Here is a 22,274-nt window from a genome sequence, read left to right as displayed (position 1 = left end):
GATAGAGAAATACTTCTTTCAACCTGTGCAGTTCAAAACCAGTCCAAGCTCAAAGCAAAAGTAAAACTCAGAGCCACAACCTAGCTCCACCCACACAATGACATTCAATGATTGGGTTGTGGGATATTGAGATAAATAAACATTTGCCTGTGTAAATAGTGCTGGTGCAACCAAAAGTGTTGGCAGCTATTCTGGGGGTATATGTTTCGCCTGGATCTGATTTTCAATTAGACGACCATATCCAGAGGGAAATATATCTTTACGCCAGATTAATTAAATAATCAACAGGGTTCCCTTTGTTTTTATAAGTCCCATTCTCTGTTCATAACTTTATTGAACTCAGAAGAAAGTATCAGCCTACTGTTACATTCTAGGAGTTGAGAAACCTGTAATCTCATTTTGGGACGTATAGTCTGCTAGTGTGACATGCATGCTTGTAGATTCTTGGGTGGAATTTTCTCATATTTTTGAAGAGTGTGGTCGTGGGCGGGAAACAGAGCTTGGAACCCACTGGCCCCAACAGCGGCTTCTTCTCATCATTAAGCACACTGAAACTTTTTTATTAAATGAAAACAAATGAAATCATGCTGGCAGAGCCCAATCTGCCAGCAACTTAGGTTCTAGAAAATAACGGCGCCCTATACAAAAATATTTAAAATAGAAAGGCGCAAAGGCCTGATATTGACATTTAAATTTATTCCAATGGGGATTCCGATGTTCAACTGTGGGATTCCCGTTGCATCATTGGTGGGGAGTGGGACCAATCACTGCGGGAAATCACGCTGGCATAAAGTGTGTTTTGGGACTCCTGTAAGATTTCCCATTTCCGACCTCGATCCCACGCACCGAAAACTAAAGCAGTAAACTCCTGTAAGAATTGACACAGTGAGTCAGGCAAGACCAGGTATGCAAAAGAATCTGGGGAATATAGAAGAGGCAGGTGCAGACTTTCGCAGGTGAAACTTCACAGAATTACTTATTTCATGCAATCCTGGCCAGCCAGCAGAGCCAATATTCCTTGAATTAATAATTTTTTTGAAATGGCTGTTTTTACAGGCAAATTTACTTTGTAACAAAGCAACTTTCTGCAACTTAGAAAAAAACATTCTGCAGCATTTGCCAGAGGCAATTAGGCAAAAAAGAGAAATAAAGAGGGTTGACTATGAAACTAGTCAAGGAGATGGATTGAGTTTAAAGCTAAAGAGGAAGATGGATAGGGGAAAGGGTTTAGTCAAGGGCATTCCAGAGCTTTGAGCCAGAGCAGAAGTCAAGGGTGAAGTGAAGCGAGAGGGACAGATAAACAAGATTACATTTGGAAGAATTAAGTGTTCTTGGAGGAAGTGGGGAGAGATTGTCGAGCTGTATCAGATTTGAGACATGAGGGAGAGGTGAAACCATGAAACACAAGGAAGACCATTTTAAATTTGAGACAGTGTTATGGGCCAGGGTTTAGAAAACTCCAGAGTATATCATGGAGTTCACCTGACCTACAACTATTATTGATTTTGGTTACGATGAGCACAAGAGTCTGCCTTTCAACAGAGGTCTTAGGCGCTTTTAATCAAAAAACCAACTTTATTCTACGAATTTAGTTAACATTTTTACAAACACACACAGTAAGCATTTTTATCAACTACAAACAAAAATACCCCACACAGCTACAGTAATCTATGTATAATCCTTTATGAATCCCCCCTTTACTGTTTCAATTTAATAATAAGATCCCATAAACAAGAAACCCCTTTTCAAAGGTGTGGCCCAGCACGCGGCACTCAAGACCTGGTATGGATGCTCTTGTTTTCTTTCCAAAACAACAGGTTTGACTTCCTTCCAGAAAATAGTTATCTCTTTTAAGTTATCAAGTAATCTGGAAACCGCTTTTAAAATGCAGATTGAGAAACCCTTCTTTTTCAACCTCAGCTGTTCACTCAAAGCGAAAGTAAAACCAACTCCCAGGGCCACAGCCCAGCTCCATCCACACTCTTTACTGAAGCCATGTGATTAGACAAAAACATTGCTTAAAGGGACACTCAGACAGGACAGCCAATATAGGTCAACATGGACAGGAGAAATACGTGAGGGTGACTTCTAATGGGATAGAATATGCGCAGCAACCTTTTAGATCACCTGAAAAGTTTATAACACTCTGAGCTGGGTTAAAGGCCTACTACTATAATTTTTAGAGCAAGGAGGATGGGAGACCTGTCAGAAGAGCATTGGAATAGTTCAAATACTGCAGATGCTAGAAATTTAAAATAAAATTAGAAAAACCCCACAGATTCTGCCTGACCTGTTGAGTATTTTCGATGTTTTCAGTTTTTATTGGAATAGTTGAGTCAAAAGGTGACAAAGGGAGGGAAAAGATGTTCATATGGTCTGAGGCGGCTCAAAAGCAAGTGATGATACGGACAGATATTACACTGTAAGTTAAAAATGATGATACCCCATCAATAAAGCACAAATCAGGACTGTGGTGGAATACTCTCAACTTGCCTGGATGAGCATTGATCCAACAACACTCATAAAATGTAGGTACCACCCAGATCAAAGCAACCTGTTTATTTACGCTCCATCCATCAACTTAAACATTCAATTTGCTACCAACACACCGTGACCGCAGTGTGTACCATTTACAAGACGCACTGAAGCAATTCATCTCAGCTCCTTCAAGAAAACTTCGCAAATCCATAAAGTCACCTACAAAGTCAAAAGCAGAGTGTGCACAAGAACACCACCACTTCTAAAGTACCCTTCCAAGTTAAATATCATTTTGACATTAAAATATATTGCCATTCCTTCACTACCGTGAAACCAAAATCCTGGAACTCCCTAACAACACTACGATAACACCTTCACCTTACAGACTACAGTAGTTCATGATTCCTGGTATCGATTCCTGGTCTTATGAGCAAAGGTTAAACAGACTGGGACTCTGCTTACTGAAATTTAGAAGAATGAGAGGTGATCGAATTGAAACATATAGGATTCTTAAGGGGCTTGACAAGATAAATGCTGAGAGGACGTTTCCCTTCATGGGAGAGGCTAGGACCAGAGGGCATAGTCTCAGAATAAAGGGGTGCCAATTTAAGACTGAAATATGGAGGAATTTCTTCTCTCAGAAGGTTGTGAGTCTTCGGAACTCCTTGCTGCAGAGTACGGGCAGAGTGCTTGTGTATATTTAAGGCTCGGATAGATTCTTGATTAGTAAGGGAATCAAGGATTGCAGGAAAATGGGCAGACAGGTGGACATGAGGAATGTTGGATTAGCCATGATCCGATTGAAAGGCGGATGAGGCTCGAAGAGCCGAATGGCCTACTCCTGTTTCTATTTCTTGTGGTCTTATGGTCTAAAAAGCCAGCTCACTACTACCTAAAGGGTAATTTGGCTGGGCATTACACGATGGTCTTGGCAGCAACATGCACATCCCATGAACCAATAAAAATCAGAAAAGAAATTGTAAAACTGGTCCAAAACTGACTTTATTGCACACAAACCTTTTCAATCAGTACTACTGCTAACAATACATTATCCGCTCATTCAGCTCATTATATCAAAATATGTAATGCATTTTGGTATAAACGACTCTTAACATCAAGACATCAGGTATCAGAATACTAATGATTAGTAGCACATGTTATACTTACTGTGACCATGAAGGTGAAAACAACAAAGATAAACCGGAACCAGATTTCCACTTGTGAAAACGAGGCATTATACATCTTCAACTGTCAAAAGAAAATTAAACACTAACATTGGAGAGAAGGCATATTTTAAACCTGCCTTGCCTTTAATGATTTTGTTCAACATTATGAAACTATCAAGACACTTTTAGTTGGAAAAAAAATTTTTAATCAGATTTTTCAGCTGAAAAATATTTGATACAGCTACAAAATCAAAATCCAATCTAAATTTCAATAATCTTGCAGTGATTGCAATAATCAGTCACGATTGCCATTAATCCACTGATGCAAAAGTGTTCATGTGTATTCACTGCTGGTGCAGGATCTTGGCTATGTACTTTGACCATTAGGAAATCAATGATAATTTGAAGACAAGTTCACCAAAATGTTAGTGCCCGATAAAGATGCAACCCTCACTGGAATCTAGCATGGATATTTCCCAGCACAAAAGGTGAGTATATATGTTATAGTTATCCAATTCAAGCTTGAGGAATCCAACGTCAGCAGAATATCCGTTTCCTCATGTTGATTTTTCTAAAAATGCTGTGCACCTTCAGTTGAACATTACAAACAGCAAAATAGCAAAGCTCCAACTTGTAAGATACCCTAATCAAATAAATGTAGGGTTTTTGCTTTCTTTATACTTTAAAAGGGATCATGGATTTGGATTGTAAATAGAAATAATACACAGATACATAGAAGATAGGACCAGGAGGAGGCCCTCAGGCCCTTTGAGCCTGCTCCACCATTCATCACGATCATGGCTTATCATCCAACTCAACAGCCTAATCCTGCTTTCTCCCCATCGCCTTTGATCCCATTCTCCCCAAGTGCTATATCCAGCCGCCTCTTGAATATATTCAAAGTTTTCGTATCAACTACTTCCTGTGGTAATGAATTCCACAGGCTCACCACTCTTTGTGTGAAGAAATATCTCCTCATCTCTGTCCGAAATGATTTACCCTGAATCCTCAGACTGTAACCCCTGGTTCTGGACACACTCATCATTGGTAACATCTTCCCTGCATCTACCCTGTCTAGTCCGGTTAGAATTTTATAAGTCTCTATGAGATCCCCCCTCATAATGAAATGGTTAAGTCATTCATTTCCCCAATGATTTAGAATTTAATGAGTCAGGATATGAATGGACTCATTAAGCTATTTGGCTTCTGCTGTAAGTGTAGGATGTGTGAATTAAGCCCGTTCATTTCCTTTTGTCATAACATTGTGAAATGAGAAAGCCAAGATAGTCTCAGATGTAGAAAATATCTCTGTCAAGGTAGTGAAGGCAAGAAGAACGGAAAAGAACAAGAAATGAAAGAGGACCCGGGAAACCCAGCTACTAAAAAGATTGCACTCCACAGGTTGAATCATAGAATTTACAGTGCAGAAGGAGGCCATTTGGCCCATCGAGTCTGCACCGGCCCTTGGAAAGAGCACCCCACTTAAGCTCACGCCTCCACCCTATCCCTGTAACTCAGTAACCCCTCCTAACCTCTTTTATCATGGCCAATCCACCTAGCCTGCACATCTGTGGACTGTGGAAGAAACCGGAGCACCCGGAGAAAACCCACGCAGACATGGGGAGAATGTGCAGACAGTGACCCAAGCCGGGAATCGAACCTGGGATCCTGGAGCTATGAAGCAATTGTGCTAACCACTGTGCTACCGAGCTGTCCCTAAATTTCAGAACTTACAACATTAACTCAGAGGAAGTTCCTCAAAAGAAGGTGAAAGTTAAATGTGTTTCAGAAATTCAGGAACAGAATCAATTTGGCTACAGCTAAGAAATAAAAAGAGTACAATTACATTGACCCTGTGTAGTCTATAAACCGCCAACTAGTGAGAAGGAGGTAGAAGAACTTTCCAGCGAGATGCAACATTATAAAGCAGTTAGGACAGTGGTAGTGTAAAGAGTGGAGGGGGGCGCGCAAAAGTTCCTAAACGGTCTTCAGGACATTTTTCTACAGCAGTATGTGTCCCGTCCAACAAGAAGGGTGCATTGTTAGACCTGGTTCTTGGAAATGAGGTGGAGACATTTAGGAGACAATGATTATTGTATTTGGTATGATGATAGAAAAGGAAAATTAGCAATCCAGAATTTCTCCCTTTTCTTAATATCTATTTCTTTTGCATCCATAGAGCCCTGGACTGGTTTGCCCTAACTGTCCCTTTGAAGGGAATATATCTTGACTGTGTCAGTTCCATTTCTGTTTTGAAGGTAGCTCATTGATCAGCTGCAGTTTTTCCTGCCAACCGTTCATTCCAGTCGAGCTTGCCCCATTGATGTTCAAAATCATAAGGGGCTGGACAGAGTCGATAGAAACCTTTCCCATTCATAAAAGGATGAAAAACGAGAGGGCATAGTTTTAAAATGAATTGTAAAAGAAGCAAATGTAATGTTAGAAAACGTTGTCACACAAGGAGTGGTTCGGTTCTGGAATGTGCTGCCTGGAAGTGTAGTGGGAGCAGGTTCAATCGAGGCATTCAAGAGGATACTAGATTATTATTTGAATAGAAAGGGTAAGAAAAAGGCTGGGGAATTTCACCAAGTCATAATGCTCATTAGGAGAGCCGGACAGACAAGGTGGGCCAAACGGCCTCTTTCTGCGCCATAAATAAATAAAAATCAACAATAATACTCCATCTAAATAAGTTTTTTATTCTTTTCATTCACAGGATGTGGGCTGGGCCACCATTTCTTGCCCATCCCTAATTCCTCTGAGAAGGTGCCAGTGAGCCACCTTCTCGAAATGCTGCAGCTGTGGAGTAGGTATATTCACAGTGCCGTTAGCAAGAGAGTTCATGGATTTTAACTCCACAACAGTGAAGGAACAGCAATATAGTTCCAAGTCTTGGAGGAGTACTGAGTGGGGCATCTGATGCCTCACCTTTCTAGGTGGTAGAGGTCATGGATTTTGAAGGTACCATCAAAGGATCCTTGGTGTGTTGCTGCAGTGCCTCAGTCCTGGAGAGACTGAATGTTGTGGATGGGGTACCAACTAAGTGGGCTGCTTTGTCCTGGATGATGTGAAGTTTCTTGAGCGTTGTTGGAGCAGCACTCATGCAGACAAGTGGAGGATATTCCATCACACTCCTGACTTCTCCCTTGTGGACAGGTTTTGGGGAGTTGGGAGGCGAGTTACTCCTCGGAGAATTCCTATTCCCAACCTCTGACCTGTTCTTGTAGCCACAGTTTTTATATGCCTGGTTCAGTTTAGTTTCTGGTCAATGGTAATATAAGAACATAAGAACTAGGAGCAGGAGTAGGCCATCTGGCCCCTCGAGCCTGCTCCACCATTCAATGAGATCACGGCTGATCTTTTGTGGACTCAGCTCCACTTTCCGGCCCGAACACCATAACCCTTAATCCCTTTATTCTTCAAAAAACAATATATCTTTATCTTAAAAACATTTAATGAAGGAGTCTCTACTGCTTCACTGGGCAAGGAATTCCATAGATTCAAAACCCTTTGGGTGAAAATGTTCCTCCTAAACTCAGTGCTAAATCTACTTCCCCTGATTTTGAGGTTATGACCCCGAGTTCTGCTTTCACCCGCCAGTGGAAACAACCTGCCACCATCTATCCTGTCTATTCCCTTCATAATCTTATATGTTTCTATAAGATCCCCCCTCATCCTTCTAAATTCCAACGAGTACAGTCCCAGTCTACTCAACCTCTCCTCGTAATCCAACCCCTTCAGCTCTGGGATTAACTTAGTGAATCTCCTCTGCACACCCTCCAGTGCCAGTACGTCCTTTCTCAAGTAAGGAGACCAAAACTGAACACAGGTGTGGCCTCACTAACACCTTATACAATTGCAGCAGAACCTCCCTAGTCTTAAACTCCATCCCTCTAGCAATGAAGGACAAAATTCCATTTGCCTTCTTAATCACCTGTTGCACCTGTAAACCAACTTTTTGCGACTCATGCACTAGCACACCCAGGTCTCTCTGCACAGCAGCATGTTTTAATATTTTATCATTTAAATAATAATCCCTTTTGCTGTTATTCCTACCAAAATGGATAACCTCACATTTGTCAACATTGTATTCCATCTGCCAGACCCGAGCCCATTCACTTAGCCTATCCAAATCCCTCTGCAGACTTCCAGTATCCTCTGCACTTTTTGCTTTACCACTTATCTTTGTGTCGTCTGCAAACTTGGACACATTGCCCTTGGTCCCCAACTCCAAATAATCTATGTAAATTGTGAACAGCTGTGGGCCCAACACTGATCCCTGAGGGACACCACTAGCTACTGATTGCCAACCAGGGAAACACCCATTAATCCCCACTCTTTGCTTTCTATTAATTAACCAATCCTCTATCCATGCTACTACTTTCCCCTTAATGCCATGCATCTTTATCTTATGCAGCAACCTTTTGTGTGGCACCTTGTCAAAGGCTATCTGGAAATCCAGATATACCACATCCATTGGCTCCCCGTTATCTACCGCACTGTTAATGTCCTCAAAAAATTCCACAAAATTAGTTAGGCATGACCTGCCCTTTATGAACCCATGCTGCGTCTGCCCAATGGGACAATTTCCATCCAGATGCCTCGCTATTTCTTCCTTGATGATAGATTCCTTTTTTAAACAGTGGTGTCACGTTTGCTAATTTCCAATCTGCCGGGACCACCCCAGAGTCTAGTGAATTTTGGTAAATTATCACTAGTGCATTTGCAATTTCCCTAGCCATCTCTTTTAGCACTCTGGGATGCATTCCATCAGGTCCAGGAGACTTGTCTACCTTTAGCCCCATTAGCTTGCCCATCACTACCTCCATGGTGATAACAATCCTCTCAAGGTCCTCACCTGTCATAGCCTCATTTCCATCAGTTGTTATTTGTGTCTTCCACTGTGAAGACCGACCCAAAAAAACCTGTTCAGTTCCTCAGCCATTTCCTCATCTCCCATTATTAAATCTCCCTTCTCATCCTCTAAAGGACCAATATTTACCTTAGCCACTCTTTTTTGTTTTATGTATTTGTAGAAACTTTTACTATCTGTTTTTATATTCTGAGCAAGTTTACTCTCATAATCTATCTTACTCTTCTTTATAGCTTTTTTAGTAGCTTTCTGTTGCCCCCTAAAGATTTCCCAGTCCTCTAGTCTCCCACTGATCTTTGCTACTTTGTATGTTTTTCCTTCAATTTGATACTCTCCCTTATTTCCTTAGATATCCATGGTCGATTTTCCCTCTTTTTACCGTCCTTCCTTTTTGTTGGTATAAACCTTTGCTGAGCACTGTGAAAAATCACTTGGAAGGTTCTCCACTGTTCCTCAACTGTTTCACCATAAAGTCTTTGCTCCCAGTCTACCTTAGCTAGTTCTTCTCTCATCCCATTGTAATCTCCTTTGTTTAAGCACAAAACACTCGTGCTTGATTTTACCTTCTCACCCTCCATCTGTATTTTAAATTCCACCATATTGTGATCGCTCCTTCCGAGAGGATCCCTAACTATGAGATCCTGAATCAATCCTGTCTCATTACACAGGACCAGATCTAGGACCGCTTGTTCCTTTGTAGGTTCCATTACATACTGTTCTAGGAAACTATTGTGGAATACATTCTATAAACTCCTCCTCAAGGCTGCCTTGACTGACCTGGTTTAAACCAATCGACATGTAGATTAAAATCCCCCATGATAACTGCTGTACCATTTCTACATGCATCAGTTATTTCTTTGTTAATTGTCTGCCCCACCATAATGTTACTATTTGGTGGCCTATAGATTACTCCTATCAGTAACTTTTTCGCCTTACTATTCCTGATTTCCACCCAAATGGATTCAACCTTATCCTCCATAGCACCGATGTCATCCCTTACTGTTGCCCGGATGTCATCCTTAAATAACAGAGCTACACCACCTCCCTTACCATCCACTCTGTCCTTCCGAAAAGTTTGATACCTTCGGATATTTAACTCCCAGTCGTGACCATCCTTTAACCATGTTTCAGTAATGGCCACCAAATCATAGTCATTCACGATGGTTTGCGCCATCAACTCATTTACCTTATTCCGAATACTACGAGCATTCAGGTAAAGTACACTTATGTTGGCTTTTTTTTAACCTCTGTTCTGAATCTTAACACCTCGATCAGTAACCTCTCCTAAGTTATATTTCCTCTTAACCTTTCTCCTCATTTTCCTTGTCGTTGAACCCATATCTTCATGTAGCAACCTGCCGCGTCGCTTACCATTAGTGTTTTCACTTCCCGTTTTATTTCTTTTAGTATTCCTGGTCCTATTCATGGAGCTCCCCTCAGTCACTGTACCTTGTACTGTCGCCCTTTTTTATTTTTAACTATGGCTTCTCTGCCTTACACTTTCCCCCTTACTGCCTTTTATTTCTGTCCCTGTTTTACGACCTTCCAACTTCCTGCATCGGTTCCCATCCCCCTGCCACATTAGTTTAAACTCTCCCCAACAGCTCTAGCAAACACCCCCCCTAGGACATCGGTTCCAGTCCTGCCCAGGTGCAGATCGTCCGGTTTGTACCGGTTCCACCTCCCCCAGAACCGGTTCCAATGTCCCAGGAATTTGAATCCCTCCCTCTTGCACCATCTCTTGAGCCACGCATTCATCCTCTCTATCCTGACATTCCTACTCTGACTAGCTCGTGGCACTGGTAGCAATCCTTAGATTACTACCTTTGAGGTCCTACTTTTTAGTTTAACTCCTAACTCCCTAAATTCAGACTGTAGGACCTCATCCCGTTTTTTACCTATATCGTTGGTGCCTATATGCACCACGACAGCTGGCTGTTCACCCTCCCCCTCCAGAATGCCCTGCAGCCGCTCCGAGACATCCTTGACCCTTGCACCAGGGAGGCAACATACCAACCTGGATTCTCGTTTGCGTCCGCAGAACCGCCTGTCTATTCCCCTTACAATTGAGTCCCCTATCACTATAGCCCTGCCATTCTTCTTCCTGCCCAGCTGCGCAGCAGAGCCAGCCACGGTGCCATGAACCTGGCTGCTGCTGCCTTCCCCTGGTGAGCCATCTCCCTCAACAGTATCCAAAGCGGTATATCTGTTTTGCAGGGAGATGACCGCAGAGGACACCTGCACTGCCTTCCTACTCTTGCTCTGTCTTTCGGTCACCCATTTTCTATCTCCCTCAGTACCTTTCACCTGCGGTGTGACCAACTCGCTAAACGTGCTGTCCACGACGTCCTCAGCATCGCGGATGCTCCAAAGTGAGTCCATCCGCAGCTCCAGAGCCGTCAAGCGGTCTAACAGGAGCTGCAACTGGACACACTTCTTGCACGTGAAGGAGCCAGGGACAGTGGACTTGTCCCTGAGCACCCACATCGCACACGAGGAGCATGACATGGGTCTGAGATCTCCTGCCATGTCTTAAACCTTCGGTTAACTTCAACAATTTCAATTTCAACAAAACAAACAACAAAGAAAAAATAAATAAATATACCAATGAAAAGAAACAGAAAAACAGAAACACGACTTACCAGTCACTTACCAGGGATAAAAAGCACTTCCTCCCACCCAGCTTCGAATTCCCACCTAGATTCAAATTCCCAAACTCACTCTTAGCTGTGTCTCACTCCTGGCTCTCTCTTGTCTGGCTCACTGGGAGAACTCACTGTGAGTGAGTTTAAAAGTTGCTCTTTTTAAACTGTCCTGATTTGACTCCCCTCCCCCACCTGCTTTTAGATCAAGGTAGATTTAAGTGACTGACACTTAACTGCCAACCAGTTATGTGAGTGGGTGGGGCAGCCTTTGTTAACCTACACTGCACAATTCTAGCTTAATTTAAATTAATTTAAACTCCTGAAATTTAAAAGGAGCTGCCTTACTGATTTGATTCAATTCCCACCTAGATTCAAATTCCCAAACTCACTCTTGGCTGTGTCTCACTCCTGGCTCTGTCTTCTCTGGCTCACTGGGAGAACTCACTCCACCTCTCATCCCCTACCTTACATGTTGATAGTGGGGGATTCAGCAAGGGTAATGCCATTGATTGTCATGGGGAAATGGTTATATTCTCTGTTATGTTGCGCAAATGTTACTTTACACTTAGTTCAAGAACAATCAAGTACATAAACGGATGCGTACTTACAGTGAAATTCACATTCCTTATTGAAAACTGAGGGTTTTCTAGATTGTAGAAGTTGACAGTGATCATGTATTCTGTGTAGTTCAGATAACCAAGGTGTAGCACAATTATTTCATCACAGAGCCACTTAAACAAAATGTAGAAATGCACATTAGTCAATTTCAACAGTGAAATAAAACATGCTTGTGAACATGTAATTTTACGGTTTCTAGTAGCTGGCTGATTATGGTAACAAATTGAATATCTCTGAAATGTTTTGTGCATGTACATACTTCTTATAAGAACATAAGAACTAGGAGCAATAGATAATTGCAATAGGGGTAATAGATATAGGACAGAGGTCAGAGGTAGGTTCTTTACGCAAAGAGTAGTGAGGCCGTGGAATGCCCTACCTGCTACAGTAGTGAACTCGCCAACATTGAGGGCATTTAAAAGTTTATTGGATAAACATATGGATGATAATGGTATAGTGTAGGTTAGATGGCTTTTGTTTCGGTGCAACATCGTGGGCCGAAGGGTCTGTACTGCGCTGTATTGTTCTATGTTCTATGAGCAGGAGCAGGCCATCTGGCCCCTGTTCTTGCTTTCATTCTTTTTGGCAAAACGTAGATTAAAATGAAACATTGAAGCTTCCAACAGAAACATTTAAAACTCTAGAATGCAGTTGCAAGTCTGGATTAGTAGATAATTCTGTGGCAAAAGCAAAACACTCCAGATGCGGAAATCTGACATAAAAACACAAAATGGAAGAAATACTCCGGTCATGCAACATTTGCAGCGAGAAAAGCAGTCAAAGTTTCAGGTAGATGACATTTCTTCACTACTGGAAAATGCTGTCTTCCGGTGGTGGTGACGTGTTGAGCAGACGCACATCACGTGGCTCTCCTCCCAATCGGACCCAACATAGTCAATTTATTGGAAATGTCGGCCTAAAAACCCACCCAAATACAAAGGACACAGGAGAAGAACATGCCTAGCGACAATAGACCGAGGGGATGGCAAGATATCAGGAGCAGCAGCGAAGGAAAGGGGCAGGAACAGCGGGCGAGCAGACAGGCGGCCTCACGAGATGAGACGGAGACTCAGGCGAACCAGGAGGGGGAAAAGGTCGGCGAACCGAACAACGGAGCAGGAGCAGGACGCAAGGGTCGTGTGTGTGTGTGTGTGTGTGTGTGTGTGTGTGTCCGGCACAGGGGGACAAATGAAGGAGTGTGTTAAAAAATGAGCTGAATGCCATGAAAGAAGCAATCAGGATGGAGCTCCACATGATGGTGATGGAGGTGATGTCGGAGGCAACAAACACCATGCAGCGCACCATAGAAGACCTGGGAAGGAAGACAGAGGCACAGGAAAGAACGATCCTGGATCTGGAGAAAGCAGCTACGGACCAGAGCGAAAGGACTGCAGCTCTGGAAACCGAAGTGAGACGGTTGGTGGCGGCCCAGGGGAGCAAAAAAGGGAAAGTGGAGGACCAGGAAAACCGGTCCAGATGGCAAAACGTTCGAATAGTGTATCTGCCAGAGGGGATAGAGAAATCCAACGGCTACATCACCAAATGGTGGGCCTGCTAGTGGGGAGAGAGGACTTTGCAAATCCCCCAGATATAGACAAAGCATACAGGTCGCTTTGGCCCAAGTCCAAAACCAGGGAGCAGCACAGGGCGATAATCACAAAGCTGCACCGGTTCCAAGACCGAGAAAAGATTTTAAGATGGGCCCGCCGGACGAAATCACGCTCATGGGAAGGACATAAAATATGGGCGTACCACGACATTGGGGCGGACCTGGCAGGGCCGGGTTTAATAGAGCGAAATCAGTGCTCTATAAAAGTGGGGTACGATTTGGAATGCTATTCCCGGCCAGACTCTGGGTGACATTCAAGGGCAAAGAACTGTACTTCAACACCCCGGCGGAGGCTGATGAGTTCATTAAAACAAACAACTTGGAGGATGAGCAATCGCGGCAGCGATGAAAGCTGCAAGGGCAGAATAGGTGAGAAACGTAGAGCGGAGGACAGATCGCAAAGAGAGACAATAATATCACAAATTGTGTGCATATGTTTTTTACGCGGGATCGTGCTGCCTCGTTTTCGGGCTCGTCTCTTCCCTCAATGTGATGAGGGGGAGCAGGGCAAGGGGAGCAAGGATAAGGAAAGCAGGAAAAGGGGTGAGAAAAGGAGTGGATCGAGGTGAGTAAAACAGGGCCAGAGCTAGACAAGCACTGGGAAGGGAGCCACCGTATTATCGAGGACGGCTAACACGGGAGGGCAGAAAGCACCCTCTCAGGGGAGAGGGAGCGTCTGGCCAAAAGGGGGCTGGGTGGGACAGGGCAGAAGAGAGGGGAGAACACAGGGGACGGGGTGGGAATCACAGGACATGAAAGAAACAAAGGGAAGATCAACAACAAAAAATGGATAAGGCTTCGACGGGCATGGTTCATGAGGAACCATGAGTGGCAAGTAGCCACTCGGGAGGGCCCCTTGGCAAAGGAAGTCCCCGGAGTGCAGGGGTGCATCCACGTGGCGTACACATAGTTGGTGGCCACGTTGGTTGCCTCCTGGACAAAGGGAAACCCCAGAGCGCTGGGGCCCGACCTCATGGAGAGCGCGGCGACCGTGGCCATTTTGGACGGTTCCCTAACAAGGGGGAACTCGGAGTGCAGGGGCTCGTGCAACAGGAAAGTATGGACGATCCAGCAGGACCAGGGGATCAGAGACCCCCCACCAGGACTGTTATCTGGAGCGCAAGGGGACTTAATGGCCCAGTGAAGAGATCCAGAGTCTTCGCCCACTTTGAGAAACTGCTGACTGGAGAATTAATCGGAATTGCGATTAGTTGTCAGTAAACGGGTTGGACATTTATTGAGTTCAGTCAGATATTTAATGGGCAGCACGGTGGGCAGCACTGTGGCTTCACAGCGCCAGGGTCCCAGGTTCGATTCCCAGCTGGGTCACTGTCTGTGCGCGTCTGCACGTTCTCCCCGTGTAAACGTGAGTTTCCTCCGGGTGCTCCAGTTTCCTCCCACAAGTCCCGAAAGACGTGCTGTTAAGTAATTTGGACATTCTGAATTCTCCCTCTGTGTACCTGAACAGGCGCCGTAACTAGGGACTTTTCACAGTAACTTCATTGCAATGAACGTGGAGGCTTTGGAGCGGGTGCAGAGGAGATTTACCAGGATGTTGCCTGGTATGGAGGGAAAATCTTACGAGGAAAGGCTGATGGACTTGAGGTTGTTTTCGTTGGAGAGAAGAAGGTTAAGAGGAGACTTAATAGAGGCATACAAAATGATCAGGGGGTTGGATAGGGTGGACAGTGAGAGCCTTCTCCCGCAGATGGAAATGGCTGGCACGAGGGGACATAACTTTAAACTGAGGGGTAATAGATATAGGACAGAGGTCAGAGGTAGGTTCTTTACTAGAAGAGTAGTGAGGCCGTGGAATGCCCTACCTGCTACAGTAGTGAACTCGCCAACATTGAGGGCATTTAAAAGTTTATTGGATAAACATATGGATGATAATTGCATAGTGTAGGTTAGATGGCTTTTGTTTTGGTGCACCCTGTCTTCTTCCAGCTAGCCAATTTCTGATCCACATCTCTAAATCACCCTCAATCCCCAGCCTCCGTATTTTCTGCAATAGCCTACCGTGGGGAACCTTATCAAACGCTTTGCTGAAATCCATATACACCACATCAACTGCTCTACCCTCGTCTACCTGTTCAGTCACCTTCTCAAAGAACTTCTCAAAGCCCCTCGAACCTGCTCCACCATTCAATAAGATCATGGCTAATCTTTTGCTGGGCTCAGCTCCACTTACCCGCCCGCTCACCATAACCTTTAATCCTTAATTCCTTTACCGTTCAAAAATCTATCTATCTTTGCCTTAAAAATATTTAAGGAGGTCGCCTCAACTGCTTCACTTTACAGAAAATTCCACAGATTTGCAACTCTCTGGGTGAAGAAGTTCCTCCTCAACTCAGTCCTAAATCTGCTCCCGCTTATTTTGAGGCTGTGCCCCCTAGTTCTATTTTCACCTGCCAGTGGAAACAACCTCCCTTCTTCTATCTTATCTCTTCCCATCATAATTGTATATGTTTCGAAAGATCCCCCCTCATTCTTCTAAATTTCAATGTGTATAGTCCCAGTCTACTCAATCCCTCCTCATAAACAAATCCTCTCAATTCCAGAATCTCCTAGTGAATCTCCTCTGCACACCCTCCAGTGCCAGTAAATCCTTTCTCAAATAAGGAGACCAAAACTGAGCGCAGTACTCCAGGTGTGGCTTCACCAGCACTCACCAGCTGCAACATAACCTCCCTGTTTTTAAACTCAAGCTGTCTAGCAATGAAGGACAAAATTCTATTCACTTTCTTAATTACCTGCTGCACCTGCAAATCAACTTTTTGCGATTCATGCACAAGGACACCCATATCCCTCTGCAGAGAAGCATGCTGCAATTTTTTACCATTTAAATAATAGTCCATTTTGCTGTTATTCCTACCAAAATGGGTGACCTCACATTTACCAACATTGCACTCCATCTGCCAGACCCTTTCCCATTCACTTAAACTATCTATATCCCTCTGCAGACTTTGTGTCCTCTGCATACTTCATTCGACCACTCATCTTAGTGTCATCTCTGAACATTGACACATTCCTCTTGGTCCCCAACTCCATATCATCTATGTAAATTGTAAACAATTGCAGTCCCAGCACTGATCCCTGAGGCACACCACTAGCCACTGATCGCCAACCAGAAAAATACCAATTTATCCCCACTCTTTGCTTTCTGTTAGTTAACCAATCCTCTTTCCATGTCGTCCTTTTTCACATTTTCTCCCGCATTTACACCCATCAACAATAAACAATAATCAGCAAGATATGTCAATCCCCATAAGAATAACAACAATCCCATCCGCCCACCAACCCCCAAACATCAGCCCGCATGTTGACACAAACAAATGACAAAAAGGAATCAGGGATTACCCATAGTCACCCTTAATCTGCACAGCCCCCCCCCCCCCCCGCCCCCCCAACTAATGTTCGATCTTATCCAGTTCTTGAAAGTGCATAATAAATAGTGCCCATGTCTTGTAGAACCCCTCCGAGCTTCCCCTCAGTTCGAACTTAACCTTCTCAAGGGTCAAGTATTCCAACAGGTCCCCCCGCCATGCCAGGGCACTGGGTGGAGAGGCTGCTCTCCATCCCAGCAGGATCCGCCTTTGAGCGATCAACAAGGCGAAGGCTATGACATCTGCCTTCGCACCCATTTCCAACCCTGGCTGGTCCGACACCCCGAATATGGCCTCCCGGGGACCCGGGTCAAGTTTCACATGCACCACCTTGGAAATTACCCTGAACACCTCCTTCCAGTACTCCCCTAGCTTTGGACAGGACCAAAACATATGAACGTAATTAGCAGGCCCCCCCCCGCAACGCTCACAAACATCCTCCACTCCTTCAAAAATTTGGCTCATCCTCGCCCTTGTGAGGTGTGCTCTATATACCACCTTCAGCTCTTTCATCCCCGACCTTGCACATGAGGTGGAGGCATTCACTCTCCGGAGCACCTCACACCAGACCCCCTCCTCTATAACCTCTCCCAGCTCTTCCTCCCACTTTGCTTTGATCCCTTCCAGTGGTGCCTTATCCTCTTCCAAAATACCTTCGTACACCGCTGACACTGCCCCCTTCTCCAGTCACCTTGTTGTCAACACCTCCTCCAGCAATGTGGAGGCCGGTTCCTCTGGGAAGCTCTGTATCTCCTTCCTGGCAAAATCCCGAACCTGCATGTACCTAAACACTTCTCCCTGCTCTAGCCCATAGCTCCCTGAATCCTGCAAACGACCCCAAAGAAACAATTCTTTTAGCGTCTTAATCCCCCTCTCTTCCCATTTCCGAAAACTTCCATCTCACCTCCCTGGCTCAAATCTGTGGTTCCCCCGAATCGGCATTTCCCTTGACCCTACCCCCAACCCGAAGTGTTGGCGAAACTGCCTCCAGATTTTCAATGAAGCTATTATTACCGGACTCCCTGAATATTTCCCCGGAGCTATCGGGAGCGGCGCTGTTGCGAGTGCCTTCAGCCCCGACCCTCTGCACAAGCTCTCCTCCATTCTGACCCACTGAGAATCAACCCCTCTGACCCAGCTCCGCACCTTCTCCACATTCGCCGCCCAGTAGTAGTACAACAGGTTCAGGAGACCCAAACCCCCTGCCTGCCTTCCCCTCTGTAGCAGCACCTTTCTCACTCTGGCCACCTTCCCTCCCCATATGAATTAGGTAATCCTTCCCTCAATCTCCCTGAAAAAAGACTTTGGCAGGAAAATCGGTAGGCATTGAAAAATAAATAGGAATCGCGGCAACACATTCATTTTAACCGCCTGTACCCAACCCGCCAGTGACAGAGGAAGGCCGTCCCACCTTGCCAGGTCGGCTTTCACTCTCCCCACCAAACTAGTGATGTTGTACCTGCGAAGCCTCCCCCACTCCCGGGCAACCTGCACCCCCAGATATCCTAAAATGAGTCTCTGCCCTACAGAATGGCAGCTCCCCCACCCCTGCCCCCACCCCCGGCCAAGACACCACAAAGTACTCACTCTTGTCCAGGTTTAGCTTGTACCCCGAGAAAGACCCAAATACCCGCAGTAGCTCCAATATTCCTCCTATCGACGCACTCGGTTCTGACACATACAGCAGCAAGTCGTCGGCATGCAAGGACACCCTATGCTCTATCCCCCCCCGCACTATTCCTTTCCATGCTCCCGAACTTCTCAATGCGTTGGCCAACGGCTCAATCGCAAGTGCAAACAGCAGGGGGGACATAGGACATCCCTGTCTCATCCCACGGTGGAGAGAAAAGTATCTCGAACTGATATTATTTGTGCGGACACTCGCCTTCGGCTCCTTATACAGTAGCTTTACCCAGTTCACAAACCTTGGTCCAATCCCAAACCGCTCCAGCACTGCCATCGGGTACCCACATTCTACCCGATCAAACGCCTTCTCGCCATCCAATGCCACAACTACCTCTGTTTCCTTTCTTTCCGCCGGTGCCACAACAACGTTCAAAACCATCCTAATGTTCGAAAACAGCTGCCTCCCTTTCACGAGCCCCGTCTGATCCTCCCCTATCACCTTCGGGAGGCACTCCTCCTGCCTACCCGCCAGTACCTTCGCCAACACTTTTGCGTCCACATTCAGAGGTGATATGGGCCGATACGACCCACACTCCGTTGGATCCTTATCTATTTTTAGCAACAGTGAAATCGATGCCTGCCCCAAGGTTTGCGGCAACATCCCCTTCCCTATCGCCTCCTCAAACATTCCCACCATCAGGGGTGCCAACCTTTCCTTGAATTTTTTATAATATTCCACCGGAAACCCATTCGGCCCTGCCACCTTCCACGACTGCATCCTCCCAATCGCATCCTTTATCTCCTGCTCCACTATTGCTCCTTCTAATGTAGCCCTGTGCCCCTCCCCTAACCTCGGGTACTCCAACCCATCTAGAAATTCCTGCATCTCACGGTCTCCCCGGGTGGCTCTGACTTGTACAACATCTCATTAAACTCCTCAAAAACCTTGTTAATCAGCACTGGAGCCACCGCCAACTTCCCTGCCCTATCCCTCACCTGAAGAATTTCCCTTGTCGCTGCCTCCCTGCACCCCTTGCTCGTCTCAGTTGGCGCACCGCTTTCCTGATGGACAGTCGGTCGAAGCTCGCCTGTAGTTCCTTCCTCTTTTCCAGCTTTGCCGGGTCCCCATCCTCTGCATAACTCCTATCTACCTCCAACATCTATTACCCTTTGCCGCTCCAACCTCTCCTCTTTGTCCACCCTGGCCTTAAACAAAATTACCTCACCCCTCACCACTGCCTTTAGAGCCTCCCAGACGACTGCCTTCGACACCTCACCCGTACAATTGAAACCTACATATTCCTTAATTATCTTTTCAATTTTCTCACATAACACTTGGTTCCCCAAAAGCCCCACATCCAGTTTCCACCCCGGTCTCCGCGCTACCCCCTTCTCCAGCACCATATCCACCCAAGCCGTGCACACAACTCCCCCTTGTCGGAGGGCGATGGAAGAAGTTCCTCAACAGAGAACTAAAGGAGTTCAAAGAGGATATAAGTCTCTGAATCCAGGCAATGGTCAAGGTGGTGGTTACGGAAGCACTGGCCACCATGCAGGTTTGTCCTCGACAAAGCAGAGAGGCGACTAGAGGCCCAGGGTATCACTATTAAGGAGTCAGAAAAGGCCTCCATGGAAGACAGCGACCAGATCGTCACCCTAGAGACAGAGATTGTACGGTTGGTGGCAGCCCAGGGGAACCTTAAGGGGAAGGTAGGTGATCAAGAGAGCCAGTCGAGGTGCCAGAACCTAAATATAGTGGGATTGCCAGGGGGAACCAAAGGCAGGAACCCCAGAGACGACATGGCCCGGATGCTGGGAAACCTTTTTTTAAAAAAATATATTTTATTGCAAACATGTATCAAAACAGGTTACAGCGAATAAACAACTCGGGAAACATACTTCCCAGTAATCAACTATAGAGTCTGTACAAATTCTTCCAGTTTTTCACCCCCCATCCCCCGTGACGAACAGCCCCTCAAACACAGTCATAAACATCCCCCACCTTTCCTCAAACACCCCTGAAGAGCCCCTTATCTCATACTTTATCTTCTCTAACCGCAGGAAGTCGTACAGGTCACCCAACCAAGCCGCTACCCCCGGTGGTGATGCAGACCATCACGCCAGCACAATTCGCCACCATGCAATCAGAGGCGAAGGCCAAGACATCGGCCTTCTTCCTCTCCATGAGCTTCGGCTTCTCTGAAACCCCAAACATCGCCACCAAAGGGTCCGGGTCTACATCCTCCTCCACTATCCTGGATCTGATGTGGAGATGCCGGCGTTGGACTGGGGTGAGCACAATAAGAAATCTTACAACACCAGGTTAAAGTCCAACAGGTTTGTTTCAAATCACTAGCTTTCGGAGCGCTGCTCCTTCCTCAGGTGAATGAAGAAGTATGTTCCAGAAACATATATATAGACAAAGTCCGACGAAGCCTCCAGGCCGTGTTCGACCTATTGACCACCAAGAAGGCAGAGGTGCAGTGGAGGAAAGCGCAAGGGGCGGTGTATGAGTGCAGGGAGAAGACTAGCCGGATGTTGGCACACCAGCTTCGGAAGCGAGTGGCAGCCAGGGAGATTGGGGGAGTTAGGGATAAAGGGGGGAACACGGTGCGGAGTGCGGTGGGAATAAATGAGGTATTTAGAGACTTTTATAAGGGGCTGTATAGGTCTGAGCTCCTGACGGAGGGGGGCGATGAGTCTATTTTTGGATCGGCTGAGGTTCCCGAGGATGGCGGAGGAGCAGGTGGCTGGGCTTGGGGCACCAGTAAGGCTGGAGGAGCTGACTAAGGGGCTGGGGAGTATGCAGGTGGGGAAGGCACCGGGGCCAGAGGAGTTCCCGGTGGAATTTTACCAGAAGTACATGGACCTGCTGGGCCCTCTACTAGTGAGGACTTTCAATGAGGCGAGAAGGGGGGGGCCTACCCCCGACGATGTCCGGGGCGCAGATCTAGCTGATCTTGAAGCGGGACAAGGACCCATTACAGTGTGGGTCGTATAGGCCAATCTCGCTCCTCAACGTGGACGCAAAGCTGTTAGCGAAGGTGTTGGCTACCAGAATTGAGGACTGTGTCCCGGGGGTGATTCACGAGGACCAGACGGGTTTTGTGAAGGGAAGGCAGCTGAATACCAATGTGCGGAGGCTCCTTAACGTAATCATAATGCCTGCAGTGGAGGGGGAAGCGGAGATAGTGGCGGCGATGGACGCGGAGAAGGCCTTCAATAGGGTGGAGTGGGGGTACCTTTGGGAATTGTTGAGGAGGTTTGGGTTTGGGGAGCAAAATAAAAGGTCTGAGTGCTTTACACAGATGTTTGTACATGTTGGGGCAGCACAGTAGCACAGTGGCTAGCACAATTGCTTCACAGCTCCAGGGTCCCAGGTTCGATTCCCGGCTTGGGTCACTGTCTGTGCGGAGTCTGCACATCCTCCCAGTGTGTGCGTGGGTTTCCTCCGGGTGCTCCGGTTTCCTCCCACAGTCCAAAGATGTGCAGGTTAGGTGGATTGGCCATGCTAAATTGCCCATAGTGTCCAAAAATTGCCCTTGTGTGGGGTTACTGGGTTATGGGGATTAGGTGGGGTTCCTGGGTTATGGGGATAGGGTGGATGTGTTGACCTTGGGTAGGGTGCTCTTTCCAAGAGCTGGTGCAGACTCGATGGGCTGAATGGCCTCCTTCTACACTGTAAAATTCTATGTAAAAAAAAATTAGTTGGGTTAGGCTACTTTACGAAGCCCCGGTGGCGAGTGTGGCCACGAATCGGAGGAGGTCGGAATACGTTCGGCTGTACTGGTGAACGAGGCAGGGGTGTCTCCTATCCCCCTTGCTATTTGCATTGGCAATTGAGCCTTTGAGGGAGTCCAGGAACTGGTCCGG

At 46.1% G+C, this 22,274-nt stretch overlaps 1 protein-coding gene across 9 annotated transcripts in view; it reads right to left on the bottom strand.

Moving 5' to 3' along the window:
- Window positions 1-22,274, bottom strand: part of tmem181 (transmembrane protein 181) — a 391,617-nt gene that overhangs the window by 148,896 nt on the left and 220,447 nt on the right. For 8 of the 9 annotated variants that reach the window (XM_072502600.1, XM_072502554.1, XM_072502574.1 and 5 more), the window contains 2 exons: window positions 11,771-11,893; window positions 3,646-3,726 (listed from right to left, as the gene is read on the bottom strand). In XM_072502600.1, coding sequence (XP_072358701.1) covers window positions 3,646-3,726; window positions 11,771-11,893 — 204 coding nt within the window. The remainder of the gene's footprint in view (window positions 1-3,645; window positions 3,727-11,770; window positions 11,894-22,274) is intronic. The other variant, XM_072502568.1, reaches the window with a different exon arrangement.

The sequence above is a fragment of the Scyliorhinus torazame genome, chromosome 1 (assembly GCF_047496885.1).
Source record: "Scyliorhinus torazame isolate Kashiwa2021f chromosome 1, sScyTor2.1, whole genome shotgun sequence".
NCBI lineage: Eukaryota > Metazoa > Chordata > Chondrichthyes > Carcharhiniformes > Scyliorhinidae > Scyliorhinus > Scyliorhinus torazame.
Note: the sequence above shows the minus strand (reverse complement) of the source record. Positions and strands in the feature narration are given on the sequence as shown.